Source organism: Trachemys scripta, chromosome 3 (assembly GCF_013100865.1).
Source record: "Trachemys scripta elegans isolate TJP31775 chromosome 3, CAS_Tse_1.0, whole genome shotgun sequence".
NCBI lineage: Eukaryota > Metazoa > Chordata > Testudines > Emydidae > Trachemys > Trachemys scripta.
In genome coordinates, this window is record NC_048300.1 from 189,914,939 (window position 1) to 189,938,758 (window position 23,820).

The 23,820-nt window shown below is 41.2% G+C and overlaps 1 protein-coding gene across 1 annotated transcript in view; it reads right to left on the reverse strand.

Moving 5' to 3' along the window:
* CDC5L (cell division cycle 5 like) overlaps positions 1-23,820 on the reverse strand; it is a 49,311-nt gene that overhangs the window by 11,616 nt on the left and 13,875 nt on the right. The window contains exons 8-13 of the mRNA XM_034766919.1: positions 22,112-22,313; positions 20,197-20,359; positions 18,451-18,615; positions 16,374-16,454; positions 15,705-15,950; positions 11,411-11,608 (exon numbers count right to left, since the gene is read on the reverse strand). Coding sequence (XP_034622810.1) covers positions 11,411-11,608; positions 15,705-15,950; positions 16,374-16,454; positions 18,451-18,615; positions 20,197-20,359; positions 22,112-22,313 — 1,055 coding nt within the window. The remainder of the gene's footprint in view (positions 1-11,410; positions 11,609-15,704; positions 15,951-16,373; positions 16,455-18,450; positions 18,616-20,196; positions 20,360-22,111; positions 22,314-23,820) is intronic.

The following is a 23,820-nucleotide window of genomic DNA, read 5'->3' on the forward strand; positions in this document are numbered from 1 at the left end:
TCAAGGAGTAACCTCCGGCACACAGCCCCAGACAGGTGGCTGGCCTGCAGAAGTGAGTCGGGAGTCGAGATGGCGCTCCCTGCCTGAACCCTGCTGTGCAGAGCTGGCCAGAGCCCCGCTGGCCCTTGTCCCCCATCCCCAAAAAATAGAAGTCAAACTACGCCTAAGCCCAAGGGTTCCCACTCCTGGTCCGGAGCCCCAAGTTCACCCCCCACTGGCTGGGCCCTGGAGTTTTTCTACCATGTTGAGGTTGGCCTCAGAAAGAAAAAGGTTGAGAACCCCTGCCGTAGGCAACACCTGTTTACGAACCTTTCACGCCAAACAAAAGGTGTGTGGGAGCTCCATGCTTTGGCATTCAAGTTCACAGTCACTTTTCTAGAGAATAGCACTACTCTGACCGGAAAGAGAAATTCCACCACTCTGCCAGAACACAGCACACATGCTACAGCACACTGGTCTCCCAAACGAACAACGGGATTCAAAACATTCTTTCTGAACATGGATGCATAACTAGTGTTTGGAAGTTACTTGTCCCAATAGCATTTGAGCTTATATGGCGGGGTGGCCAAATTTACTGACCCTCCAAGCCGCATACGATAATCTTCAGAAATTCGAGAGCTGCAGGATATGCACAACCTGCCCTGTGGGGCGGCACCTGTCAGGGCGCAGGGCTAAAGTCCAGAGACCTCCCCTCTCTGCAGCACAGAAGCCCCAAGCTCCCCCACCCCGCAATCTGGTAGGTGGGGAATAGGGGGCGGGCATTAGGGGGTCCATGAGCTGCACTTTAACTGTAAAAGACATGCATGCAGCTGACGAGCCGTGGTTTGGCCACGCCTGTTATGTGGCCTGTGTGTTTCTACCCCTAGTGGCTCAAGAGATATTGCCCGTAAAAAATGAATCACATCACTCTCCTTGTCATTGTGATAATTTACTCCCACAGAATCACAATACGATCATAGCAACCATTCTCTCAAAATGACATCTTTGATTAATAGTATATCCATATTTATTTATGGAATGCACAATCAGATACTACTGGTGATGGATGCTACAGAATTACCTTTTTAAATAAAATGTTCTAGGAAAGCTGGGTTTCCTTTCTTTCCAATTGTAAAATATTGGTTTCTATGTCTTTGTCATAAAGGATGCTAAAATCACGTGGAAATTCAAGCAGAGAAAAAAGCTACCCAGTCAATCAGAAGAACAAAGTACTCCATCTAGCTACTCAGTACACAATACAATACAATACTAATCACATGAAGTAACTGAGAGCCTAGGAGCTTCTAGGAAATGCTAGTACCCAGGTCCATAAGGCTATCACCAGATTAGCTGGAGCACCACAGCAAAACTGCAAATCACTGCATCAGCAGCAGTTCGTGCCTCCTGGCTGCGCAACATACAAAATGGACGACCCTAGAACCAATCAGGTAAGCTCTGATAGCGTTTTACACTACAGCCATTATTTTGCAATAGCTTCATAGGCAAATAGGTGGCCTCATTCTCACTGATCATTCTGATTCTTGAGAGACCAGAAAATAAACTAATGTTTAATGGTTAGTGTTTGTGAAATCCTTTGATGATAGAGAGCTATGTCAGTGCTAAAAAAGATTACCTTAATTCCTAATCACACAGGTCCCTATTATGAATCACCCTTTCAAATGTCTAAGCTTTGTTTACCAAAATGCAATGGTTTTAGTAAAGAGTCCCCACCTCACTAATGGTAGCTGATTAAGCAACATGTAACTGCCAGACATTTTACCTCACTTTTTTTTTTTTGACTGCCAACTTCCATTTCTATTTGGATTCTTGGCATGTCTTAAAGGATTCATGAGCAATGCCATTGCTGAGCACTAACACAAATGAGTCCACCAACTGGGTAAAAGTCTGGTGCAATCCAGAGCCATCCCGCCACCCATGGTGAAGGTTGTCGTAAACTCTGCCATCCCCGGAACTGACAGCCAACTGCGACCAGACACCGTCATCACCAATGAGGACTGGAAGATCGTCATGGTGAATGCCACAGTGCTGTTCGAGAACAGGACCCCGGCCTTCTACAATAGCTTGAAAGGTAGAGAAATATGCCCCTCTGGCTGAAATCTTGAGAGCTAAGGGTTACTAGGTCCAGACACACGCACTGATCATCGGAGCCTTAGGCGCATGGGACCCCAGTAATGAGTGAGTGCTGAGAGAATGCGGAATCAGTCAACGCTACATTTGGCTGATGCGGCAACTCAGTGTCGAATGCAATCAGGTGTTCAAGGGACATCTATATAACACATCACTGGACATCGGCAATACCAGGAGGGATGAGCTGGAGTGCCGATGAGAAGCGCAGTCAGGAAAGTAACAAATAAACTTTCCTCATGGATTGTATTTTCTAAATTGGCAACCAACCTAATTCTCAATTACTGAGGGACAATCTCCACTCATTGATATATTTTGCTTTCCAAAACCAAATCCCTGTATAACTTTTCATGAGTGATTTATCTGAGTATTCGGATTCTAATATCTAAACTGTATTATTAAATCTGTTCACCTAAATTACCCAAATATTGCTGATTATGTACTCTATGTATCATATGACTTGTAAAAACTAACTTTATATTTGTGGATAATCTAAGCATTATACCCAATGTACAGACACTCTTTCCCCAACCTATGTATTATATACATTTTTAAACATTAGCTTTAATAAAATTTTAATATAGAGCAGTTCTCAAACCATTCATACATTATAGCCTCTTAGAATATTAACCCTTAAATGAGTGAGAGGCAGTATGGCTATGGCCTAGTGGACTGTTTAGGAGACGGAAATTCAGGACATCTACATTCCTTGCTCTGCCAATGATCCACTGGGTGATTCCTGTGAGACCATCTCTCTGTGAACTCATTTGCCCCTCATAATATACAAGGTAGTATCTTCCTCACAAAGGTGCTGAGGATTAATTAAAGTTCATGTAGTGCACGGAATGTGTAAAAGCACTTTGCAAGTGCTATTGTAAGTCATTCTCCCTCAAGGGGCAATATTCTTAGCTAGTTTCCAACCAACTCATTTGTCTAGCACCAGTGTCCCAAAGGTTAAAGTCCTAGAGAACTGCTCACTTCTGAATAAAACCAAATTTACTTTCTTCCTCATAAGCAGACTCCATGGTTCAGTGTTGATCAGTTCTGTTACAGACATCCTAACCCAGGGCATGCTTGTGGAGAGGGGACCTTGTGACTGTAAGGCAGAAACTATGGGGAATGGCAAAAATAAAACCAAGTCTCAAATCTGTGACTTCATCTGAACGTGGAAGGCAACTGATTTTATTCTAAATGCCTGGGAAAGCTTGGATAGATTTTAAGGCCAGAAGGGTCCACTGTGATCATCTAATCTGACCACCTGCATAACACAGACCATAGAACTTCCCTGAAATAATTCCTGTGTGAACTAGAACAGATCTTTTAGAAAAACATCCAGTCTTGATTTTAAAATTGCTAGTGATGGACAATCCACCACAACCCTTGAAACATTGTTCCAATGGTTAGCTATCCTCACTGTTAAAATGTACACCTTATTTCCAGTCTTCAACGTCTGGCCATCGGCTCGTGTTATACCTTTGTCTGCTAGATTAAAGAGCCCATTAAAGAGTTTCCCATGTAGGTACTTACAGACTGATCAAGACACTCCTTTTCTTTGTTAAGCTAACTAGTTTGTGCTCCTTGAGAAGGAAAATTTTCCAATCCTTTAATCATTCTTGTGGTTCTTCTCTCAGCCCTCTCCAATTTACCAATGTCCTTGCTTGTAGCATGAAAGGAAACAGAGTTTCATAACTACTCAGTGCTTCAGGTGTTCACATTCTGAATGGAAAGGACGTTACACTGAATGTATTATAAACAGGAGTAATAAAACTTGGCAGTTCTGTAGCAACTTCCAGCCAGAACACTGCGAGTACTTCACAAACATGGAATTGCACAATACTCTTGCAAGGTAGGTGTTATGCCCATTTTAAAGACTGAAAAACTGAGGCATGGAGAAGTTAAGTGACTTGCTCAAAGCCATGCAGTGAATCTTTGGCAGCACTGGGCCCAAAACTCAGGACTCCTGCCTCTAACCATAAGTCTCCTCCCTCCCAAGAGAAAGTATCTTCTTATTGTGGATGTATCTGCTGCTAAGGAACATTATCACGTCTTCTGACCCCTTTATTGCCTCCCCTCCACCTACATTGCTGGTGGTTGCTTTGTTCCGTTCCTGGAAGGGCAAGAGAAAGAGGTGCCAGGTTCCTATCCAGCCTATATGGCAAACATTTCAGATTTATTAGTACAAGATGTGTGCCCATTCAGCTATGGTTCCCTTTCCCTGAAAATGTGTTTATATTACAGGTAGAGATGGTAACTCTGGGATTAGTCTACCCATTTGGGATGCCCATGATTGGTATATGCCTTCAGTAGCTATCATGTTAAATGTTATCATCAATGTATAAGCATCATCAGATAACATGGAAAATGCGCCAGTTCTTCCTTATTTTGCCTGATGGGCAGCTAGGTGTGTAGACAAGATATCTGGAGGCTCAGGCCTTTAATGAACCTGTGGCCTGAAGAGGTGTGTGATGTTCTGCCCCCAACTATACCTCAGTGATTTTATTCTCTACAAGTCTGCAGACACTCTGCACCACCTAGGCAACTCTATACCTGTTGCAGTGATACCCAAGACAGAAATTTGAGTACAAGCGTTTAAGGCTGTTACCACACTGCCAGTATTTCTCAGCCTTTCCTCCCTTGGGTATCACCATATTTCAGCCACCTGATAAACCAGATGAGACTGAAAAATCTTGTAATTTTTCCCCATTTGTACTTGGACAATGAAGGGTCATTCCTATTTAAAAAGTGTCCTTTTTCCCTTTCTACCCTAACCAACCAGATCTGAAAACCCACTTGAAGTTTTAAGCTTTACCAGAGATAGTATTTTGTGTATGTCCAATAAAATAAGAGTAATTGCAGCATCCACTAGCACAGAGCATGTAACCCATAGAGTAAAACTAGGGTTTTCCAGTGAAACTGAATTCAGTCAAACTTGGCTGCGTAGAGGAACAAAAATGGCCTCCTGGTCTGGAAAGTTACCATCTTGCTCATTCCTACCAAGTTCAAAGTAGCAACCAACAAAGAGTACTAGCTAATGTAGCCTCAGTGCATTGTGCTTACTCAGTAAAAGATACATTTGCAAATCTGACTGTGTGGAAAGTATAACTTACTGTGCTTTGTGGATACAACGTAACAAGAGTTTCCTCTCTTGACTTTGAATTACATTTATAATTTAGCAATTAACTGAAATGACGACATAACTACCACAATGGAAATAAAATATTTATGTGCTGCAAGCCAGTATTATGAACTTTCTTTCTTCAAACACAAACTAATGCTGGCAGAAATCTGAACTAAGAAGGAAAGAAACTAACTTGTTAAGAAGATGCTCCTGCCATCTCTCATTGCACCTGAAGTGGTATACTTTTCACCAGAAAGTTACAATCGATACATTAAGTCCAAAAATATTCTGCTTGAAAAAGGAGGGGGGACAAGGTATGGTATTATTTTGGTTGTACCGCTTGCTGAATACCAGTGTCACATCAGAAAATTCCAATTCCTGGTGCCACTAGCCTTACAGCTGCATGTCAAAAAAACATACCAATATTCTAGAAAGAAGGGAGGGAGGGTGGGTAACCTTGTAGTGAAAAAGAGCAGGACTGTGAATCAGGATTCTCAAGTGCTGCTGCTGACTTCAAGTGACACCTTGGCCTAGTAATGTTTGTGTGCCTCAGTTTCCCCATTGATAACATGAGACTAGTACTTATTAACCTCAAAGGGATGTTGAGGGGCTTTATTCGTTAATGCTTGTCAACTGCTCTAAAATCCCCAGACTAAAGTTTCACATCACTGACGTGCAATATTACTGAACCAAACATTCCAGCATTCAAATTACCATCATCATCAGGCAGTTTTTCTTATTTCTCGTTATTGCTGAACAGCAAGATTGCTTATCCAGGCATAAGCAGGCGGCTTTCCATAATTAACCTGCTCCTCCTGCAGAGTTCAATCACTAATGACACAATCTGCTGTTGGTAATTGCACAATCAATTTCACAGAGGTAAATGTCCCGTCAAAACACGCGTCACTCAATCTGGCAGGCAGTGGAACCAGGCGGATTATAAGAAGATGACTATTTATCCACACCATAAATCTAACTGGTAATTTCTGTGCAGTGAAGACAGAGCTAGGAATAACTGGGCTTTGTTATATTAGAACTGTGGTGTAACAGGCCCATATGGAAATGTTACACAATCACCACCTTATATACAGCTGCCTCTAGCCAGCACAGCAACGCCTACATTTTCTTTGCATGAGATTTTAGTTCAATCTGAGGGTTTAAAGGCAGCCCCAAAAGCTGACCATCTACAGTTTTTGCTGCTGGCAAACTCAAACAACATACAATTTTTACTCATCTCTTAAGGAAGAGGAAAGTACTAGCAAATATTTTGCTGTATTAAAAGTGAGGCTGGTAACTCCACCTATACAGGTTTCCTGACATGTCCCGTTATAAGACTCTGTGTTCAGTTGATTATATCTTTTACAAAATGTAAACCGCTCGGTCTGATATTTTCCATGCTGGGTCTCTACCTCAGGCTGAATTTTTGTTCTAAAATTTCTGCCATTTCAGAAAACGAGGCAAGGGGGGGAAATATGTTGTTTTGCCCCCGTTAAAAAATTCTGGCAACGTTTTTTTCAGAAAGCTCTAGCACATCCATGCTTTGGAGTGGGGACTTGAGATTTGGCAGGGAGTTGGCCTTTGTGTCAGGGATGTGCCTTTTGTCATACCTGTAAAAATCCATCCAAATTTGGCCCAAGTTATAAATCTTTGAAAAAACCCAGTTCCCACATTCTCTATTGAGACTTCCATCTGCTTGGAGCATGCTCCAGCCTGGCGCTGAGGAAGACACTCTTTGCAATTGCTGATCGGTGTTGCAGGCCATGGTGAATTAGGGTGACCGGACAGCAAGTGTGAAAAATCGGGACAGGGGGTGGGGGGGTAATAGGAGCCTATATAAGAAAAAGACCCAAAAATTGGGACTGTCCCTATAAAATCAGGACATCTGGTCACCCTACGGTGAATATGCATCTGGATTCGGGGACCTGAAGTAAGAGCAGGGAACCTGTCTCTCCTGTGCTGTCAATACTCCCCACCTCTGGACTCAGGCAGACTAGAGGAGGAACCTGTCTCATATGAATACAGAGGGGACAAGAGCCAGACCTGTATGGGGGTGGGGAGGAATAGCTTGGGACAAGAAGTAGGGGGGTTGAAGACTGGGACTGACTGGGCAGGGATAATGGGACCAAGGGAGAAAAACAGGTGGAGAGAGGGAAGACAGGAGCCAGTAAGTTTTGGGGAAGTGGCGGGATGGGGGTTGAGGACTGAGATCGGACCAGGTAGGAGAAGATTGGCCCTAGTTAGACAAGGACCTGCAGCGGGTGGGGGGGGGGGGGAGTGCCATTCAGATTGGACAAGGGCCAGGGAACAAGCTGGAAGGTAGCAATGGAAGAGACAGATCCAGATGAAGAACCAGAAGGGGGGAAATGGTACTGGGACTGGCTTGGTAAAGAGACTGAAGACAATAAAGTAGTTGGGGTGAGTGGGGGGGAGGATGACAACTTGGAATGACTGGGCACGGAGAGTGGAACTGGGGAAAGACAAGGACTTGCTGGGCAAGGAGCCTGGGATGAGAAGCCTGAGGAGTGAGGACAGACTGGTAACTCAAAAAGGAGTTATGGGTGAAGAAAAGCCAGGACTGAGACATGGATGGGTTGGAGATGATGGGGCAGAAGAGTGAGTGCCCACTAGAGTACACTCTCCTCCAGAGCCTGGAATGGAACCCAAGATTCCTGAGTCTCACCAATAAGCTGTGAAAAGTGTCCCATCCCCCTCTAATACTGGTTCACATAAAGGATAACCACCTATTGCTATGAGCTGCTAGGAACAAGTGACAGATCAGTGAGGTGGATTTAAAAGTTCCAACCCTGAGACGACACATCAAGAGATCAATATAATGCCACATGATGGAATTTGAGGGTTTTTTTTTTTTTGAAAGACTAGGAAATTACACAGACAAAACGATGTTAAAAAGTTGCAAAGTCAAGCACTCAAAAATTAGGAAATGCCAGAACTAAGATTTCCTGTGCCTTAATTCAACCTCCTTGTGTGTATGAATTATGATACAGGTCTTAATTACATGATCACATACTATTTTTTTCCACGGGACCCTGCCTCACTCTGTGCATAGGATGAACCCACTCTGGGGATGAATCAGGGTTGCACAGTGCAGGAGGCTGTTGTCGGTAGGGCCCCTGCCTCATCTGTTGTTGCAGAATTTAGAAGGAACAGTGGGAATGAGACAGGGGATTGCAGGAATGGATAGGATGGTCTTATAGTTAAGGAAGTTGAATGCTGCCCTGGAGAACTGGATTTAATCTCTGCCTCTGCCACAGAGTTCCTGTGTGACAGTAGGTAAGTCACTTAAATCATACTTTCAGCAAGTGGTCACTAGTTCTGTGTTCCTCATTTTCTGGGTGCATGACTTGAGACCCTGAGGTCTGATTTGCAAAGTACTGAACACTCACAGCTGCAATTGAAGCAAAGAGAGCTGTGCTCCGAATATGTGATGTGCTATATAATGCTAAGTACTCAAAAATCAAAATCAGGTCCTAGTAATTTCAAACTGGGCCCCAAAATTAGCTGATACTTTTGACCTTAATCTGTATACTTCAGTCCCCCATTCGTAAAATGGGGATAATAATAGCCGCTCATCTCATAGGAGCGTTGTGAACATAAGTTAATAAATATTTGTGTAGCACTCAGATACTATAGCACCTCAGAAAAGCCCATGATGAAACAAATAAGTCTCTCTTCAGAGCAGGGTCTGAATAGCATGTAGTAAATAAAGCATGGGGCCTCACATTGAACATCAAGGAGAAAAAAATATTGAATTGCTGCTCATTAAGTGAATACCATCCATCCTGTTCACTGATGAGTATGCAGAAAAAGAAATAAGTAATCATGTAATTAAAGACTGTATTGTAATGCATGCATAAGCACTGCCGTCCGAACTAAATTAGAACAGGCATCCTTAATTCTAGCACTTCCTAACTTTTCAGTGCTTGTCTTTACCTTAAAGTTGTATTTTTTTGTGTGTAATACTTAATTTTAATTCCAAAGATTATGTGTATTTATACATAAATTAGATACAGTCCTCAGGCTCTAGGCAAGATGCCAGCCCAGCCCTTGTCGCCACAAAGGCTGGGTGCTCCTGAACTAATATATACCTTTTATAAAAAAAATATTCTTTACAGCAGAGTTTACTGTCATTGCAACACAGCATAAAGCATTCTGCAGAGCAATAGTGCACTCTGCTGGAAGACACTGAACATAACCAACATTCATGTATTAATGGGACAAAGTTCCCTAGAAGGGAACTAAGGGATTGTCTACACTGGAAATACTACTGCAGCACAACTCAGCTGTACTGCTGTAGTGTTTCAGTGTGGACACTACCTATGCCAATGGAAGGGATTCTCCCACCAGCATAGGTAATCCACCTCCCCGAGAGGTGGTAGCTAGGTTGAAATAAGAATTCTTCAGTTGACCTACTGCTGTCTATACTGGAGGTTAGGTTGGCTTAACTACATTGCTCAGAAATGTGGATTTTTCACACCCCTGAGCAATGTAACTGAGTCAAGCTAATGTTTTAGGGGAGACCAGGCCTAAGTAGTTATAGAGTTACCTGGAGCTGAACAATTTGTGGCCCAAACATCCAACAGCAGAACTGTCCTTGGGATTAGCTTCTTGGTTTGCACTCACACACAGACACAAGACAAACTTACTTAAATTCACTGAGTCAACCTTGCAAAGTACAAATCCAGCCTTCTGACCTACCTGGCATGCTACTTTCTTAGTATCAGTAGTTTGAGGGCATTCACTACGAGCAATAATAGATGTGCAGATAAAGAATTTACATAAAAAAGAAATCTTCCTTTTATCATGGAAAAATATGGTGCCTGCATTATTTAAAGGGACACCTTTAGGCTTAAAACTGTAATTGTATTGTATTTTGAAATAAATCATGTTTCCTTGAGTGTTACTGATACTACATAATCTTTCAAAAGAAATAATTTTAAGCAAACCTTTTTTTACACTATCAATGCTGTGAACTTTCTGCACTTATTTGTATGCATCAGTTTGTACAGCAACAAAGAGGAAGAAACAGCCATTGTCTAACGGCTCTAAATAGAAAAAAGCAATTAAGAGGGCTAGAATGAAAGGAAGGTTATAGCCTTGCATAACAGGGGAAGAAGGAACAAGGTAGCAGGAAAGAGAGCATGAAGACAAAAGAAAAAAATATCAAGGGGCTAATGAGACAGATACAGGAATAGTTGAGAACAGAGAAGAGATGTAGGTGAGGGAGGGAGAGGAGTTATGCACAGCCTTGAAGCAGAGGACAAGAAGCTTTCATTTGATGCTGAATGTAAGAGTAAGCCAATGGAGGGATTCAAGGAGTGGAGTAATCTAATCTAACAGGAGGACAATGCAGAAAATTTTGGCCCTATGTGCTTACCTTTAGGTCTGTGCTGACATGTTTTGCTGGATTGGGGTCTTTGGTTGCAGCATTTTGTATGTATCTGAGGTGAGTGAGATGACAACGGGGGAAGCCACTTTGCATAACTCTGACAACTGCAGAAAGAGTAGTTTCACTTTCTGCTTCCCAGGCCCTAGCGCAATGCTGCGATATTCAAACTGCAGACACCTCAGTGAAATATTGAAATCCAATCAGATTATTTTCATTGAACTGTTTTTCTCTTTCTTTCCTTTCTTTTATTCTGAACTTGCTGAAGAGGTGTTTCATTTTTATTTTACACTTACACACAAAACCTAACCTACATTCCAGGTCCAGAGGACCCAACATACATAAAAAAGTCTGAAGTTTCCTGTTTAAATGGACTGGAGTCATTGGGATCCACTATCTTCCCTCCTTTCCTGGGTCATAGGAACTCACTGAATCTTGTGAAGCACTTGGCCTCAAAGAGGGATTGGATGTTTATATGGATAACAAGAATAACCAGGGTTATAACAGTTAATGCTAAAAAACTTGTGGAAGGGAACCTGAAGCATGGTGTTTTATAAATCCATCCCCTACTATTAGGGAAGAAAAGTGGACAGCAGAGGGTCTGTAGATGCTCCAGGAGAGCTCCTTGACTCTCTTTTCTCTGCAATCCGATCTGTGATAGCTGAATCAATGATCTAGTCATCTGTAAATCAGTCGAAACAATGAAAGCTGGCATTATAAAAAAAAAAAAAAACGAAGTGAAAAAGCAGAAAAATGATACTCACCTCAAGCCTTTTTTCAAGTGATTCTATTCTGTCTTTTTTGCTGGCCAAGTTAGCTCGTGTGTAGCGGTTCTGTCCTGGTAGATATAACACCTGGCTATAACATTCTTCCCACACCTGGTTATAAGCCTCACTTGAAAGCTCTCCATGCCCCATTCCTTGCTTTACCACTTCCATCTCTTGTGCCAGTAGATCCTGGGCCTGTTGGAAATGATGAGAAATTACAATCACAAAGTATAGACGACGAGAAAACTCCTCTTGTTGTTTTCAATCCTTTAGAGTGCAAGTTTCAGGGGTAATTTCGCTCTCCATACAAAAAGCCCACTTTAGGTTAAGCTAAATATGAAATTCAACACAAATGCCTTAAATTATAAATGAAACCTAGGCAATGGGGCTACTTACACTGCAGCTATTCCTCATTTCACACAATTTGACCAATCCCAACAATCTGCTGTACCTAATACAAGCAGAGACAGGTTGAGGTGCCTAGCACTGATGCAATGGGGGGGGGAAAAAAGAGATACAAGTACATATCTTAAGAGAGGGAGAAAGAACAGCTGCTTCAGCACATGCCTAAGGAATGGAAAACACCATCACTTTCTATTTTCTTTTGCTTGCTCTCCTTAGCACAGTTTAGAAAATCTATTCTAGCAGGAATGGATGATCTGTGCTCCATGCAATATGGGCTACAACGCAAGAAAGACTGCTCTGATTACAGCTGAAGAAAATACAGCTTGACCTTGTAGAAGGACCTGAATGTTCTACCATTTCCAAATCAGCTTATGAAGCATCTTAACAATGAGGAAAGAACAGAGAAGAGGAAAGGACTCTTGCTGCTCCCCCAACAACCAAAAAGCATGACATAATCCATCTGGAGCACATATGCCTCCAAAAGAGACATACGGCACAAGTCCCAGTCTGTTGAAATGACACCATCAAGAGATATTTAGACATTAAGATCAAACTGACAAGTAGATTTCAAGAGCTCCTCTCACACCCACAGAGTGGTGCAACTGTTCTTGTGACAAAACGAAGTTTAAAGGAATAAAGATTACTGCCAAGGTTTTCAAGAGTGACTAGTAAACTGGGGTGCTTTAATTTCGGGGTGTGCACCTTGACACATCTTACAAAGGCATATCAAGTTGGACGTGCCAAATCTGAGGCACCAAACTCACTAGTCATTTTTGAAAATCTTGGCCTATTTCAAACTAAATATTAAAATACAACATTACAAGAAAGTAAGAAATCCAGAGCGCCAGCACTCCAGCTTCAGGAAAAGCTCTCAACACATAACTCAATATAATCTGATGACATTTACTGTGGGACAGGAACCCACTGCATAAAAGACAAGGCGCCAAGAGTAACAAAGATCTGGAGCTCAATTAGTTGTTCTGTTATACCAGTGTAACTCCTTCAACTTCAAACGTAGTTACACTGACAGAAAGCTGGTGTAACGGAGCGGTGAAACCGACTGCTGCCAATAGCATCAGGTCTGATGTACTGTACAGAACACATACACAAGGGAAACAAAAACCGCCGTGACATATACTATTGACCGAGTCATAACTACACCTTCTTTCTTACAATATTACACACAGATATAAAAGGCAAACTCTCAATTTTCAAATGTATTGATTCACTAGATAAATTACTGAACTTCAACTATAGTTTATAGCAACACACCATCAAGAAGGCTACTTGGGTATAGGGTGACCAGATGAGAGGAAGAAAATATCGGGACACCAGGGGGTGGGGGGCTCTCTCTGAAATCATCTTATCTGGTGAATCTAAGGAATAGCTAATTAACCACACAAGCCTGTAGCTCAGCAAGAAAGAAAGAAAAGGAGTAGCCCTAGTGTTATTAATATAGCTAAATCCCACAAATGGTAATTTTTTTGCTAGTATCAATTTTCACCCCTTTAAGAATTAGACTACGTGGTTGTGAAAGCTACACAGCTTTATTAGCTCAGGTATCATGTTGCATATCATTAGTAGCCCTTTCCAGAGAAGGGAAATCACTGAGGAAATGCAGTACCTTCTGGAGGAGGAAGTGAAAAAAAAATCAGAAAAGCTTGCAGGATCTTGAGGATCAACACCTCATAAGGGACCATTCTTATTGTCCACCATACTCCATGTGAAAGTGCAGTTTGGATGTACAGAGGATACTACTCCCATGTGCAGAGAGATTAAGCCAGACGGAATGGGAAACAAATTCTATCTAAAGTTAAGAAAATGTCTACTGAATATATGGAAAATGTCCAGACCAGGAGCTCTATTAAACTGTGGAATATTCTCTAAGGGAAGTGATAGCAGCCCCAACTCTTGATACACTTCGAAAGAGTCCGGACAAAGTGCTAAGATAATGTAGTCTAGGAAATAAACTGATAGTGGCAGAGTAGCAAACTATGTGATCTAACTATAATTTTCCATCTACTTAATTTCTACTACTAAGAAATCTTCCAGTGTAAATTTTAATTTAATAACAAACTGGAAGTACATTCTGTTCAGCATTGTTGGAGTTGGACAAAGTATGGCTCTTGAATGATGGGTCAGATATGGGCAGGGAAAGATATTTCACATTTATACATCTTTTAAGATGTTTCCAAATAACCAGGGATGTCGGTGCTAAAATACCACAGTGATGGACACAGTCTAAGAATCTAGATAGATTTTGTATAGAATCTATCAATGAAAAAGGCTTATACACAGTACTACAGGGGTTGTACTTTTCATCCATTTTGATTGCCATAAACATTTAGGCTATGTCTACACTAGCTACACTAGAGAACCTACAAGGGGCACCGCTGTAAGGTCTCCCATGTAGCTGCTCTATACTGACGGGAGAAAGCTCTCCCGTCGGCATAATTAAACCACCTCCAACAAGTGGCAGTAGCTATGTCCATGGGAGAGTGTCTCCCATCAACACAGTGCTGGCCACACCAGTGCTTCTGTTGGTGTAACTTCTGTCGGTCAGGGGTGTGTTTTTTCCACAGCTCTGAGTGACATAAGTTTTACTGACAAAAGTGCTAGTGTAGACATAACCTTAGTTAAAGGTGACTGACACGTTCACAGTGGAGACCCCCTCAAGGAGCCAACTCCATTGCTTTATTTCTGATCTGCCAGTCAGTCACTTGGCTGTGAAGTGAAACATCTGTAGCTACTTAATAAATGAACTCCCACAACCAGAGATCTTGATATACAACTTTGGGCATACAATGCAAGTGAGAACGGAGCTCTGAGGCCTGCTGCTTTGTTCCAGTTGCAGCCAATTCTGCTTCATAGCCATGTCCAGCCAGCTATGGTTTAAGTTCAGTTGCTATAACTGAGGATCATATTGATGTAGAGCAGCAGCCTTGGCAATGGTCTAAATCAAATGCTGTAGGCTTGTAGCTGGATATAGCTAGAGTCTATTTAGAAGCTGAGTGATTAGATGGGAAAGGGGATCGAAAATGTTTTATTATTATTTTCCATACTATAGTTCACCCTTCTATAGCATCTCAAAAGGATCTCAAAAGCGCTTTCCAAATGTTACAAAACAAACTAAACACCCTGTGACACAGGCAATGGATACTGAAAGACAGTGAGGTCTGCATGAGTCAGAAGGCCCCAAATTCTAATCCTGGCGCTGCCACTGACTCACTGCATGGCTTCAGAAATCCACTTCATCATCATTCAGTCTCAGGTTTTCCCATGTGCAAAATGGGTAATATTTTCAGGAATTTTGTGAGCTTTAGTTCATGCCTGTACAGTGCTTTGAATATGTAAAGTGTTATACACAGAGTTATGTATTATTATTATTTTTATAATACATGGATTTGCTTCCACCTCAGCAGTGACAAAAAGAAACACACAGTTATCTAACAGTGCACAGGAACACTACACAGCCAGTAGAAGATTGGAAGTTAATAATATCAGATCCAATTCAAACTTTGGGGTCATTTAATTTCATGGAACGGACTGTTATCAAGATGTAATTTGGCAACCGGAGAGGCTATAGAGCTCCTACTCTTACTAACAGACAAGTGATCAGAACCACAGTTCTACGTTTCATCCAAAGGACAGCACCTCCAACCACACAGTGCCTCCCAACACCATGTTGGAGCACTGGCTCAGTTATAACACCCAGGGGAGAGTGCCATCTGCTGCATCTTCAGTAACACTTTGTGCAGCACCTACATGTTGCTTAGAGGTCTCCCACTAAATTTCATCCAGGCTTGAGCTTGTTTTCCTTGCAAGATGACAGGATCATAGTACCTGGAGCCCATATGTCAGTAATCCTGTGACACATCGTTCTTACCTTCTTGAGGTCCTCTTTGGAGTGCTTCTCATAAGAATTTTGTTCGAGGTATGTAATATGCTCCGCACTGTTCGTTCCAAATCCTGGGCCTTTCCCCTTTTTACCCCCAGGCTGCTCTCCATATGGGTGATGCAGAAGATCAAAATGAAGCATGGTGATCATCTCTTTCTTTATCAGCTCTTCACTTTTCTGCAAGTCTGTTAGAGGAGGCTCTACATTCAAGGGTCTCAGAATCGTTTCATTTACCTAGCCAGAAATAAAATGTGTTCCAAAATATTAGGCATTAATAATGTCATGTTAGGCAAAATATACTTGTGCAACGCACACACTAGAATATTGGTATTTAAAACTGAGCTGTATGTAACAGATGATTAAAGAACTTTGTACCAGCACAATAATCTAAAACCCAAATTTTATTTTCAGTTATGCGTATGCAACACCCACGGATTATAACCATATGAAGGCAGAAATTGGCCACAGGATGATGAAATTAGCATACTGAAGGAATGATTCTATTCTTTCATGCTCCAGCTTAGTTGTATTATGCCTCCCACTGGTTATTGTTTAAAAGAGAGCCAAACAACTATTCTCAATGTCTCCTTTATTCCTTTTTTTCCTTTAAACAGCATTTTGATCTTACACCATCATGAAGAAGCTTCTCTTACTTACTTCTGCGGGCCTTGGCAGATCCTTCTGAACAGCTTTGTGCATCCGCTTTAGCTCCTTTACACGCTCTGCATCTCGAATAGCCTAAACAGATATTTCAAATGTTAGTCCAACCACCACAATACAGTCTGATTCCCAGTAATACAAGAAAGATGAATGCCATTAGGCTACTGCAGTAGAGGTGGTATTATTATTATTATTTGGGGGTTTTTTGGTAAGAATTAAGTCTACAGCAAAAGACTGTAAGAGAATGGGGGAGAGCGTATGATGACCAACTGACAGCTTACTTCCCATCCACTGTACTAGACAGAACTTAGGGCCTCAGCCAAAGCTCACAGAATTCAATGGAAAGACTTTCATTGGCTTTCTTGGGCTTTGGATCAGGCCCTTAGAGAAGATACCCCTAATGACGCTTCACCCAACCGTAATATTGTCCCATGGGGTCATCCTTTTCCATACTCTTTGTTCTTTAGAAATTCTTCCCGTCCTTTGGTTTCAACCTCATGAGACACCTGCTCCACAATCCCATGTGGTCCTGGCTCATCCAGCCTAGGCTCCTTACCACTTCCTTTCATTTTGCTAGCAGGCCCTCACTGCTCCCTTCTATGAAATCAGGGGACTAAGCCTCCACCTGAATTACAATAATGGACGTTTAAGAAAATAATAGGAGGATTCTCACACTTTCCAACCCACAGGGTACAAATAAAACGGAGAGGCAGCACTGTCTGAAAGCTCAGGAGTGGTAGCAGGATCTCCTAAATTTTAATCCTAGCTCTGTCACTACATTGCCTCTTAAAACAGGACACCAGCTGGCCCCGCATGGGTGTGCAAGAGGAGAAAAAGACAATCAAGTAACTTTGCCCAATGTACTTGCGCAGGAGGCTGCAGGACACTGGAAAGGTTGAGGAGGATAGCAGGTCTTGCCTGCTGCCTTAGGGACCAATGGCCCTTTATTCATTATCATTAAATAATAATGTCCCCTTCTCCTCCAAACACTAGCCAGAGGAGGGATGTGTATGCATGCAGGTGAGGAGCATTAGCTACACCTTTCCAAAAGTATAAGAGCCGCCTCCTCCGAGCCCCTTCTCTTCAGTGCCAATAGAAGTATTGTTTTTTTAAAAGCACAATGCCGCCAAGCACCTGGTCTTGGACTGTGCACCTGACCCTGCAACTTGTTTTCCTCACCTACAAAATGACCATTGTACTATTTATCCCAGCATTTACACTACATTCACCACCATTGTGATTGTTATTTGTTGTAAAGCAGTAGGCAAGTGGGAATTTTGCATCCAATTATATTTTGAATAGCGATCCTCATTTCTACATTAATGAGGAGTATGTAATATTAATAAGCTATAGGACCTTACAATTCATATTCTATTCCATATACACTTGCTTTCAATGGGACAGCCTAGCATTAACAAACATGGAAAATGTTTGTCATACATGAAAAAAGATTCAGGCTTCGTTTCCATCTTTAGTTCACTTGCCAGCGTATAGCGAAGGGCAAAGAGAATTATTAAAATATTGTTTTAAAGGTATGCACTGAAAGAAAATTTCTAATTATGTTCCCAAAATTAATACCCCAAAGAGCTTAGAAAAAAATCAACAAATAAAAACAAGGTGCCCAATAAATGGCGAACATCCTTACTATATTTCACATGCAATATTCTGTGGTTGCCATATTAGATTCTGAAAGAAAACCTGAATAAACAGTTTTTAATTTAATTCATGTGCATAAAGTTAAGCACGTTTAAGCCTTTACAGAATCAGGACCAAAAACTGTGACTAGGAAAAAAATAATATTTCAGAAAAATTTATATTTATTATATCTTTCCTCGTGTTAAGATTAGGTGTGATTTACGATACTAGTAAATTAAAAAAATAATTTCAACAGAAGTGTGATTTTTAACTTGAGTGTGTTCCTTTAAATATTCTAATATTACCCTAAGGCAGGTAACATGTAAGTTTTACTAATTTTCCTCATACAACTTATTGCTTTCATTAATTATGTATCTTGAGCTACAGGAAATAACATACAGAGTAGAGAACTTTTACTAATTTCACAATGTACTCCCACCTGTTTGCGTGCATCCACATCAGCAGCATCTTCTATATAGGTATCATCTGTTTCATGTTCCTCAAGTTCCTTCTCTGCATTTTCCGGTAAAACAATCTCAAAGTCATTCTTTGGGGCAGGAAGGCCCATAAGCCCTAGACGCAGATGCTCACGAGACTCTCTTTCCTGTTGAAAGTTAATCAAGTTTTAATCATTCTGAATGCACAGAGGTTTATATTATTTGGTAGATTTCCGTTTTCTTAAGGTACTAATAAATACAGAAAAAGAGTACACAGATTCCATCTGGTGATTTTAGCTAGCTATGCAGTCAACTTAACAGAAAATGTAAGTAAAAACTTAAAAGAAAGTTTAACGAATGAAAGATGAATGTTATTAATCCACATTATACAAAAGACAATGACTCCAGAATTCATGCTCTACGAATACAGACTCTTGAGGCCTGTGGGAGGAAGATGTGCAGCTTCCCTGAAAACAGTTTGTAAAAGGTGCAAGGAAAGGCATTCAGAGAAACAGCTATTTAGTGTAGGAGTATAGCATAGAAGTGACTCCTCTTTTCTCACTGTCAGTTTCAACATGACACTAGAAGTTCAAGATGACATGCAATTTGTTAGTCTCTAAGGTGCCACAAGTACTCCTGCACTTTATGAAGTTACTCATACAGAGAGTTGTTGCATAGCCTGGATATAGGGCTATTTGTGGAGAGTTGTCTAAATGGAACATTTCTCTTCAGATATCACTACTCTACAATTTCAATGCAGTGGCTCACAGATCTGGCAATTATGCCAGTAGGATAATGGCAAAAGCACAAGCACCTCTGGAAACTGTTAGGAAGCTGAATTCTCTTGTTGAACTTCCGAAGTCAAGAGCCAAGCTTACCCTTGAAAAGGATGAGATGGCACTGAGACACTTGCAAGGACCTCCAAATAGACTTAGAGAAAGCTTCTTTAAGCTAACAGAAAACTTCAGATTCTGGATTAAAAGAGCTATTTCCTTCAAAAGAACGTGCCAGCACTTTGGACTGGAAATCTTTTGCTAGCCCAAAGAGAAACACTGGTGCCTCTGGTGGGAGATATCCAAAACCACAGTACAGGCTGCAGAATTTGCCACATAAAAGGAGCTCCCAAGGCAATTCCTATATAGTTCTGTGCCCTCTTACACCACATCTATTTGGTGAGATTCATCTGGCAGAATATCCAGGAATGGAAATGTCTGTTGACAAAGGTGATGAAAGAATCTGGACCAGACTGCTACATTATTCGGCATCTCAAGGGCTACAGCTCCTAATGGGTAAACCTTAATACCGCTCTACTTCAATTTTGTCAACGGGGTACACTGATGAGAAAGTCCTGTATCTAGAATTGGCGGCCAAAATATGAGGGATTTGAGGGTGGAATGGGATTACAGGATAAATGAATCTTTTCTTGGGACTAAGTATTTCCTGTTCCACTTCAAAGACACAAGTGGGACTGAGGCCTAGTTATAGCCAAATGTCTTTATGTGGTGGAGAGTGTTGGAGCTCTTTGACTGGGCATACTCAAAACTGTTTTTCTTTTTCATGTGTGGTGAGATTTTTGCTTTTAAAGCGTATTCTTGATGTGATGAAAATGCAAAGATGTAATTTTATTAGGTCATGAATGAATATTTATATGCAACTGGTAATACAAGTTCTGTACAGGAGATCAAAATGAATTTCAAATCCCAGGAAGTTAATAGAACATTTTTCTCTTCCTCACATGTACTACTTACCAGTTGTTTTGCATAAGAAGGATCATTGTAATCTGCCATTCCCTCTTCTGGATTGATGTTCAATTTATCTCGCAGGGGAGTCCTACCTGGAGTTGCTCCAACCACTGGTTTAGGAGTTATTCCACCACGAGGGGTCAAACCTTCTGCTCCATGAGATGGAGTCCTATAGAGTTAGGTAGAGGCACATTAGACCTTTTAATCAAAGGGCATCAGCTCTGAAAGAGTTTGAATGCTTTTTTATATAGTAAGATACAGCTAAATTGATCCAATTTTCAGAACTTTTTGTAAGACATCGCAATCTGTGATGATAGCTTAATGGAAGTGGTTTCTTTCATAGAAGAAACAATAATGGAGAACGCACGCGCGCGCACACAGAGAATCTATTACTGATTCAAAGCACCGTATTTAATATGCGAAGTTAAAAATGCTATAGCCTTGCATAAATGTATTTAGAAAAATACTGCAGTTCTCTTTAGCTTGAAAGGATGGGGACTTCTTAAAACACTTCACATGTCAGAATGGCAAAGCCCATTTAACTTAGCCTATTGATTTTATTTAGCCCAGAGAAAGCTTTGTTCTGGTTGCACAGATGAAAAACACAGTTTTCCATGGGTGCCAAAAAAATTATTACAGGCTTGAATTTATTAAAGTAACATATTTTTTAACTTAGATTTTTCTGAAGTATTGTTACAACTAAAGTCCCCATGTATTCTGCATGGGTTAGTCACAGCAAAATGTTACAAATTTCACGGATTGCCACAGAGTAATACTTAAGTACAGGAAACATTTCAGTTAAAAGGGCTCTTAGATGTTTAAACTTGCTCTGTTGAGAGAATAAATAATGAAAACATCTAACACATCTTAAAACTGTTAACATGAAGGTTCTGCTTTGTTATACTGCTTCCTTTAAATAAAAGAGACATTGTAAATACTGTTTCTAACATAACAAGCACACATTTTTCCATCCAAGATTTAGGATGTGAACACCCACAATGCATGAAAGTTAGGTGTCTCGAAAACAACCCTATTTGCATGTGCAAACCTGATCTTTAATGAATGAAAAACTTGAATTCAAAATTAGATTACACACACACACGACAGCAATTGGATCAGCACAGGCTGACCTTTGCACTTGTGTTAAGTTGCGCTGACTTCAAAAGGACTCTGCATAAAATAAAGACCTGCTTGAGTGGATACAATTGCAGCATCTGGATAAAAAATGTTAGGGAACAGACTGAGGTTATTTTTGAAAACTTGCCACAAGAATACCTATTTACTTCATTTGCCTCTGCTTCCTCAAGTACGATAAACAGAAGTAAAATTAAAACTTGAGTTGAAAAACTTCAGCCACAAAATATACCGAGTCTATGGAATTTTCCAGTTCTATGGAATATGGCATTTGTGGGATATGTTTATTCAGGACCTACTGTAAGAGTCAAAGTAACAATTCCATAATGTTTGGATTGGCTGTACAAGAATTATATAATATATATATATATATACACACACACACATAAACACGGCCTATAAAATATTCACCTCAGCTTTTCAAAGGTTCACAGAAGTTTTAATCAAGTGTTCTCGACAGCTGAAACTCAGATGCGATACTTTGGAAATGTTAGGATCAAATGTTACAGAGAATGCCACTGTCCATTTTAAATATACCATATTTGTATTGCCATAGCAGCCAGGAGTTCTAGTCATGGACCGGTACCCCATTGTGTTAGACACTGTACTAAAAGATGTGAGGCTCTCAACTTGACAAAAGATGATAAGAAGAAAAAGCAAGTGGTATAATGAGGGCTTAAAAAAAAAATCAAGCTAGCATTTCTTGTAGGACAATAATCAAATCCTGTAATTTAAAATATTTTAAGAACTTCCACCCATCCCACCATCTCTGAATAGTTTGCTTTACCTGAAGGGTGTGGAAAGCACTGTATTTGGAGTCTGAACAACTTGTCTCTGGGGTGTCACTCCAGAGAAGTCACTCTCATGGAGGGGGGTATTAAGACCACCTTTCAGGGGGGTGTCTACGTTCGTCAGAGCCATCAAGTTCTGGGCTTCCTGTGTGACAGACAATATACAGAGCACGTTACCAGGATTTCCAAAATCAAACTCTGTTGTGCAAGTTTAATAGTCCTAGTGTGAAAAAATAGGTCGGAATGCTGAATAGTCATTTAAATGTCAAAGTATTTTGTTGAAATTGCTAAAAATGTCCTAATTTTAAGAAGAATACACTGGCTACTTACATGTCTTACAACACAGCTGAGAATTTTAATCTTCCTTAGTTGCTACAATGAGGGAGTTGCTTAATATTTCAGCTTTCTTCAATCTGGGTAGATACCACAGCTAAGATTTTCAAAAGTGATCAGTGATTTCTGACATGCAATTAAAGACACTTTAAAGGCCCTGATTTTCAGAAAGTGCTGTTCTCCCGCCCTCTGAAAATCAGGGCCCTTTAAGGTGTCCTACATTCATTCAAAAGTCATCAAGATCATAAGGCCATGTCTAGATGTAATAAATGCACTTCTCCAAGAGGTAGTAGCTATGTTGAAGGAAGAAGTCTCCCATCGACCTAGAAGCGTCTACATCAGGGCTTAGTTCAGCCTAATTATGTTGCATAGGGGGTGAAATTTGTGATGTAGTTAGGTCGACTTAACTTCATAGGGTAGACCAGGCCTTAGCCACTTTTGAAAATCTTGATATATGCCTGAAATGAGTCAAGAACATTTTCTTCTCACAAAGATCTTATCCTTTTGTCTTAAAGAAATCAGACAACCCTAAAGGTGAACACAGTGGACTAAACAGATTCACACAAAACTGTAACTGTACAACACAATGATGATCCTTCTATTCTGGTATCTTGCCTCCAAAAGTGGCTTATATGTGAGGCTTGAGGCAGATGGCACTTCCACCCCACGCTGAAGTACCTAATCACTTGGGGGCGAGATGCAGCAGGAAGGGATGGCTGATCGGGTCAGTTCCTGGGAGAAGCGGGGGCCCCACAGGATTCCTGCCTCGGGTGACATATTGCCTCCCACATAGCGCTGGTGCAGCTGGAGGGTAACCAGCTGACAGCAGCACCACCTTGGCCCCGGCCTCAGTCCCAGCTACTGGCTCAGCACCCTTGACTTCCTGCAGCGGCATCTCTCTTCAGTGCTCATGGTACTGGTGAACCTGGGAGTACCAAGCTCTGCCCCCATACCCACGGCCCACGCTGCCCCGCCCGCACTAAGAGAGGTACCCATTCTCCCTGCCTGCGACCCTAGCACCAATGAGCCCTGCTCTCTTCATTCCAGGGCCCCTCAGGTCGTGGTGGGGGGTGTTGCAGTGTCAATGGGTGTTACAATTCTTTAAAATGTTTGCAAGTTTTATTTTAGCTGCTATGATTTATACTCTTTTTGAGCAGAACTGTGAGATAACACAAAAGGTGCTCCAGGAAATTAACAACAGAGAGTCCTGTGGCACCTTTAAGACTAATAGATGTATTGGAGCATAAGCTTTCGTGGGTGAATGCCCACTTCGTCGGATGCATCCGACGAAGTGGGCATTCACCCATGAAAGCTTATGCTCCAATACATCTATTAGTCTTTAAGGTGCCACAGGACTCTTTGTTGCTTTTTA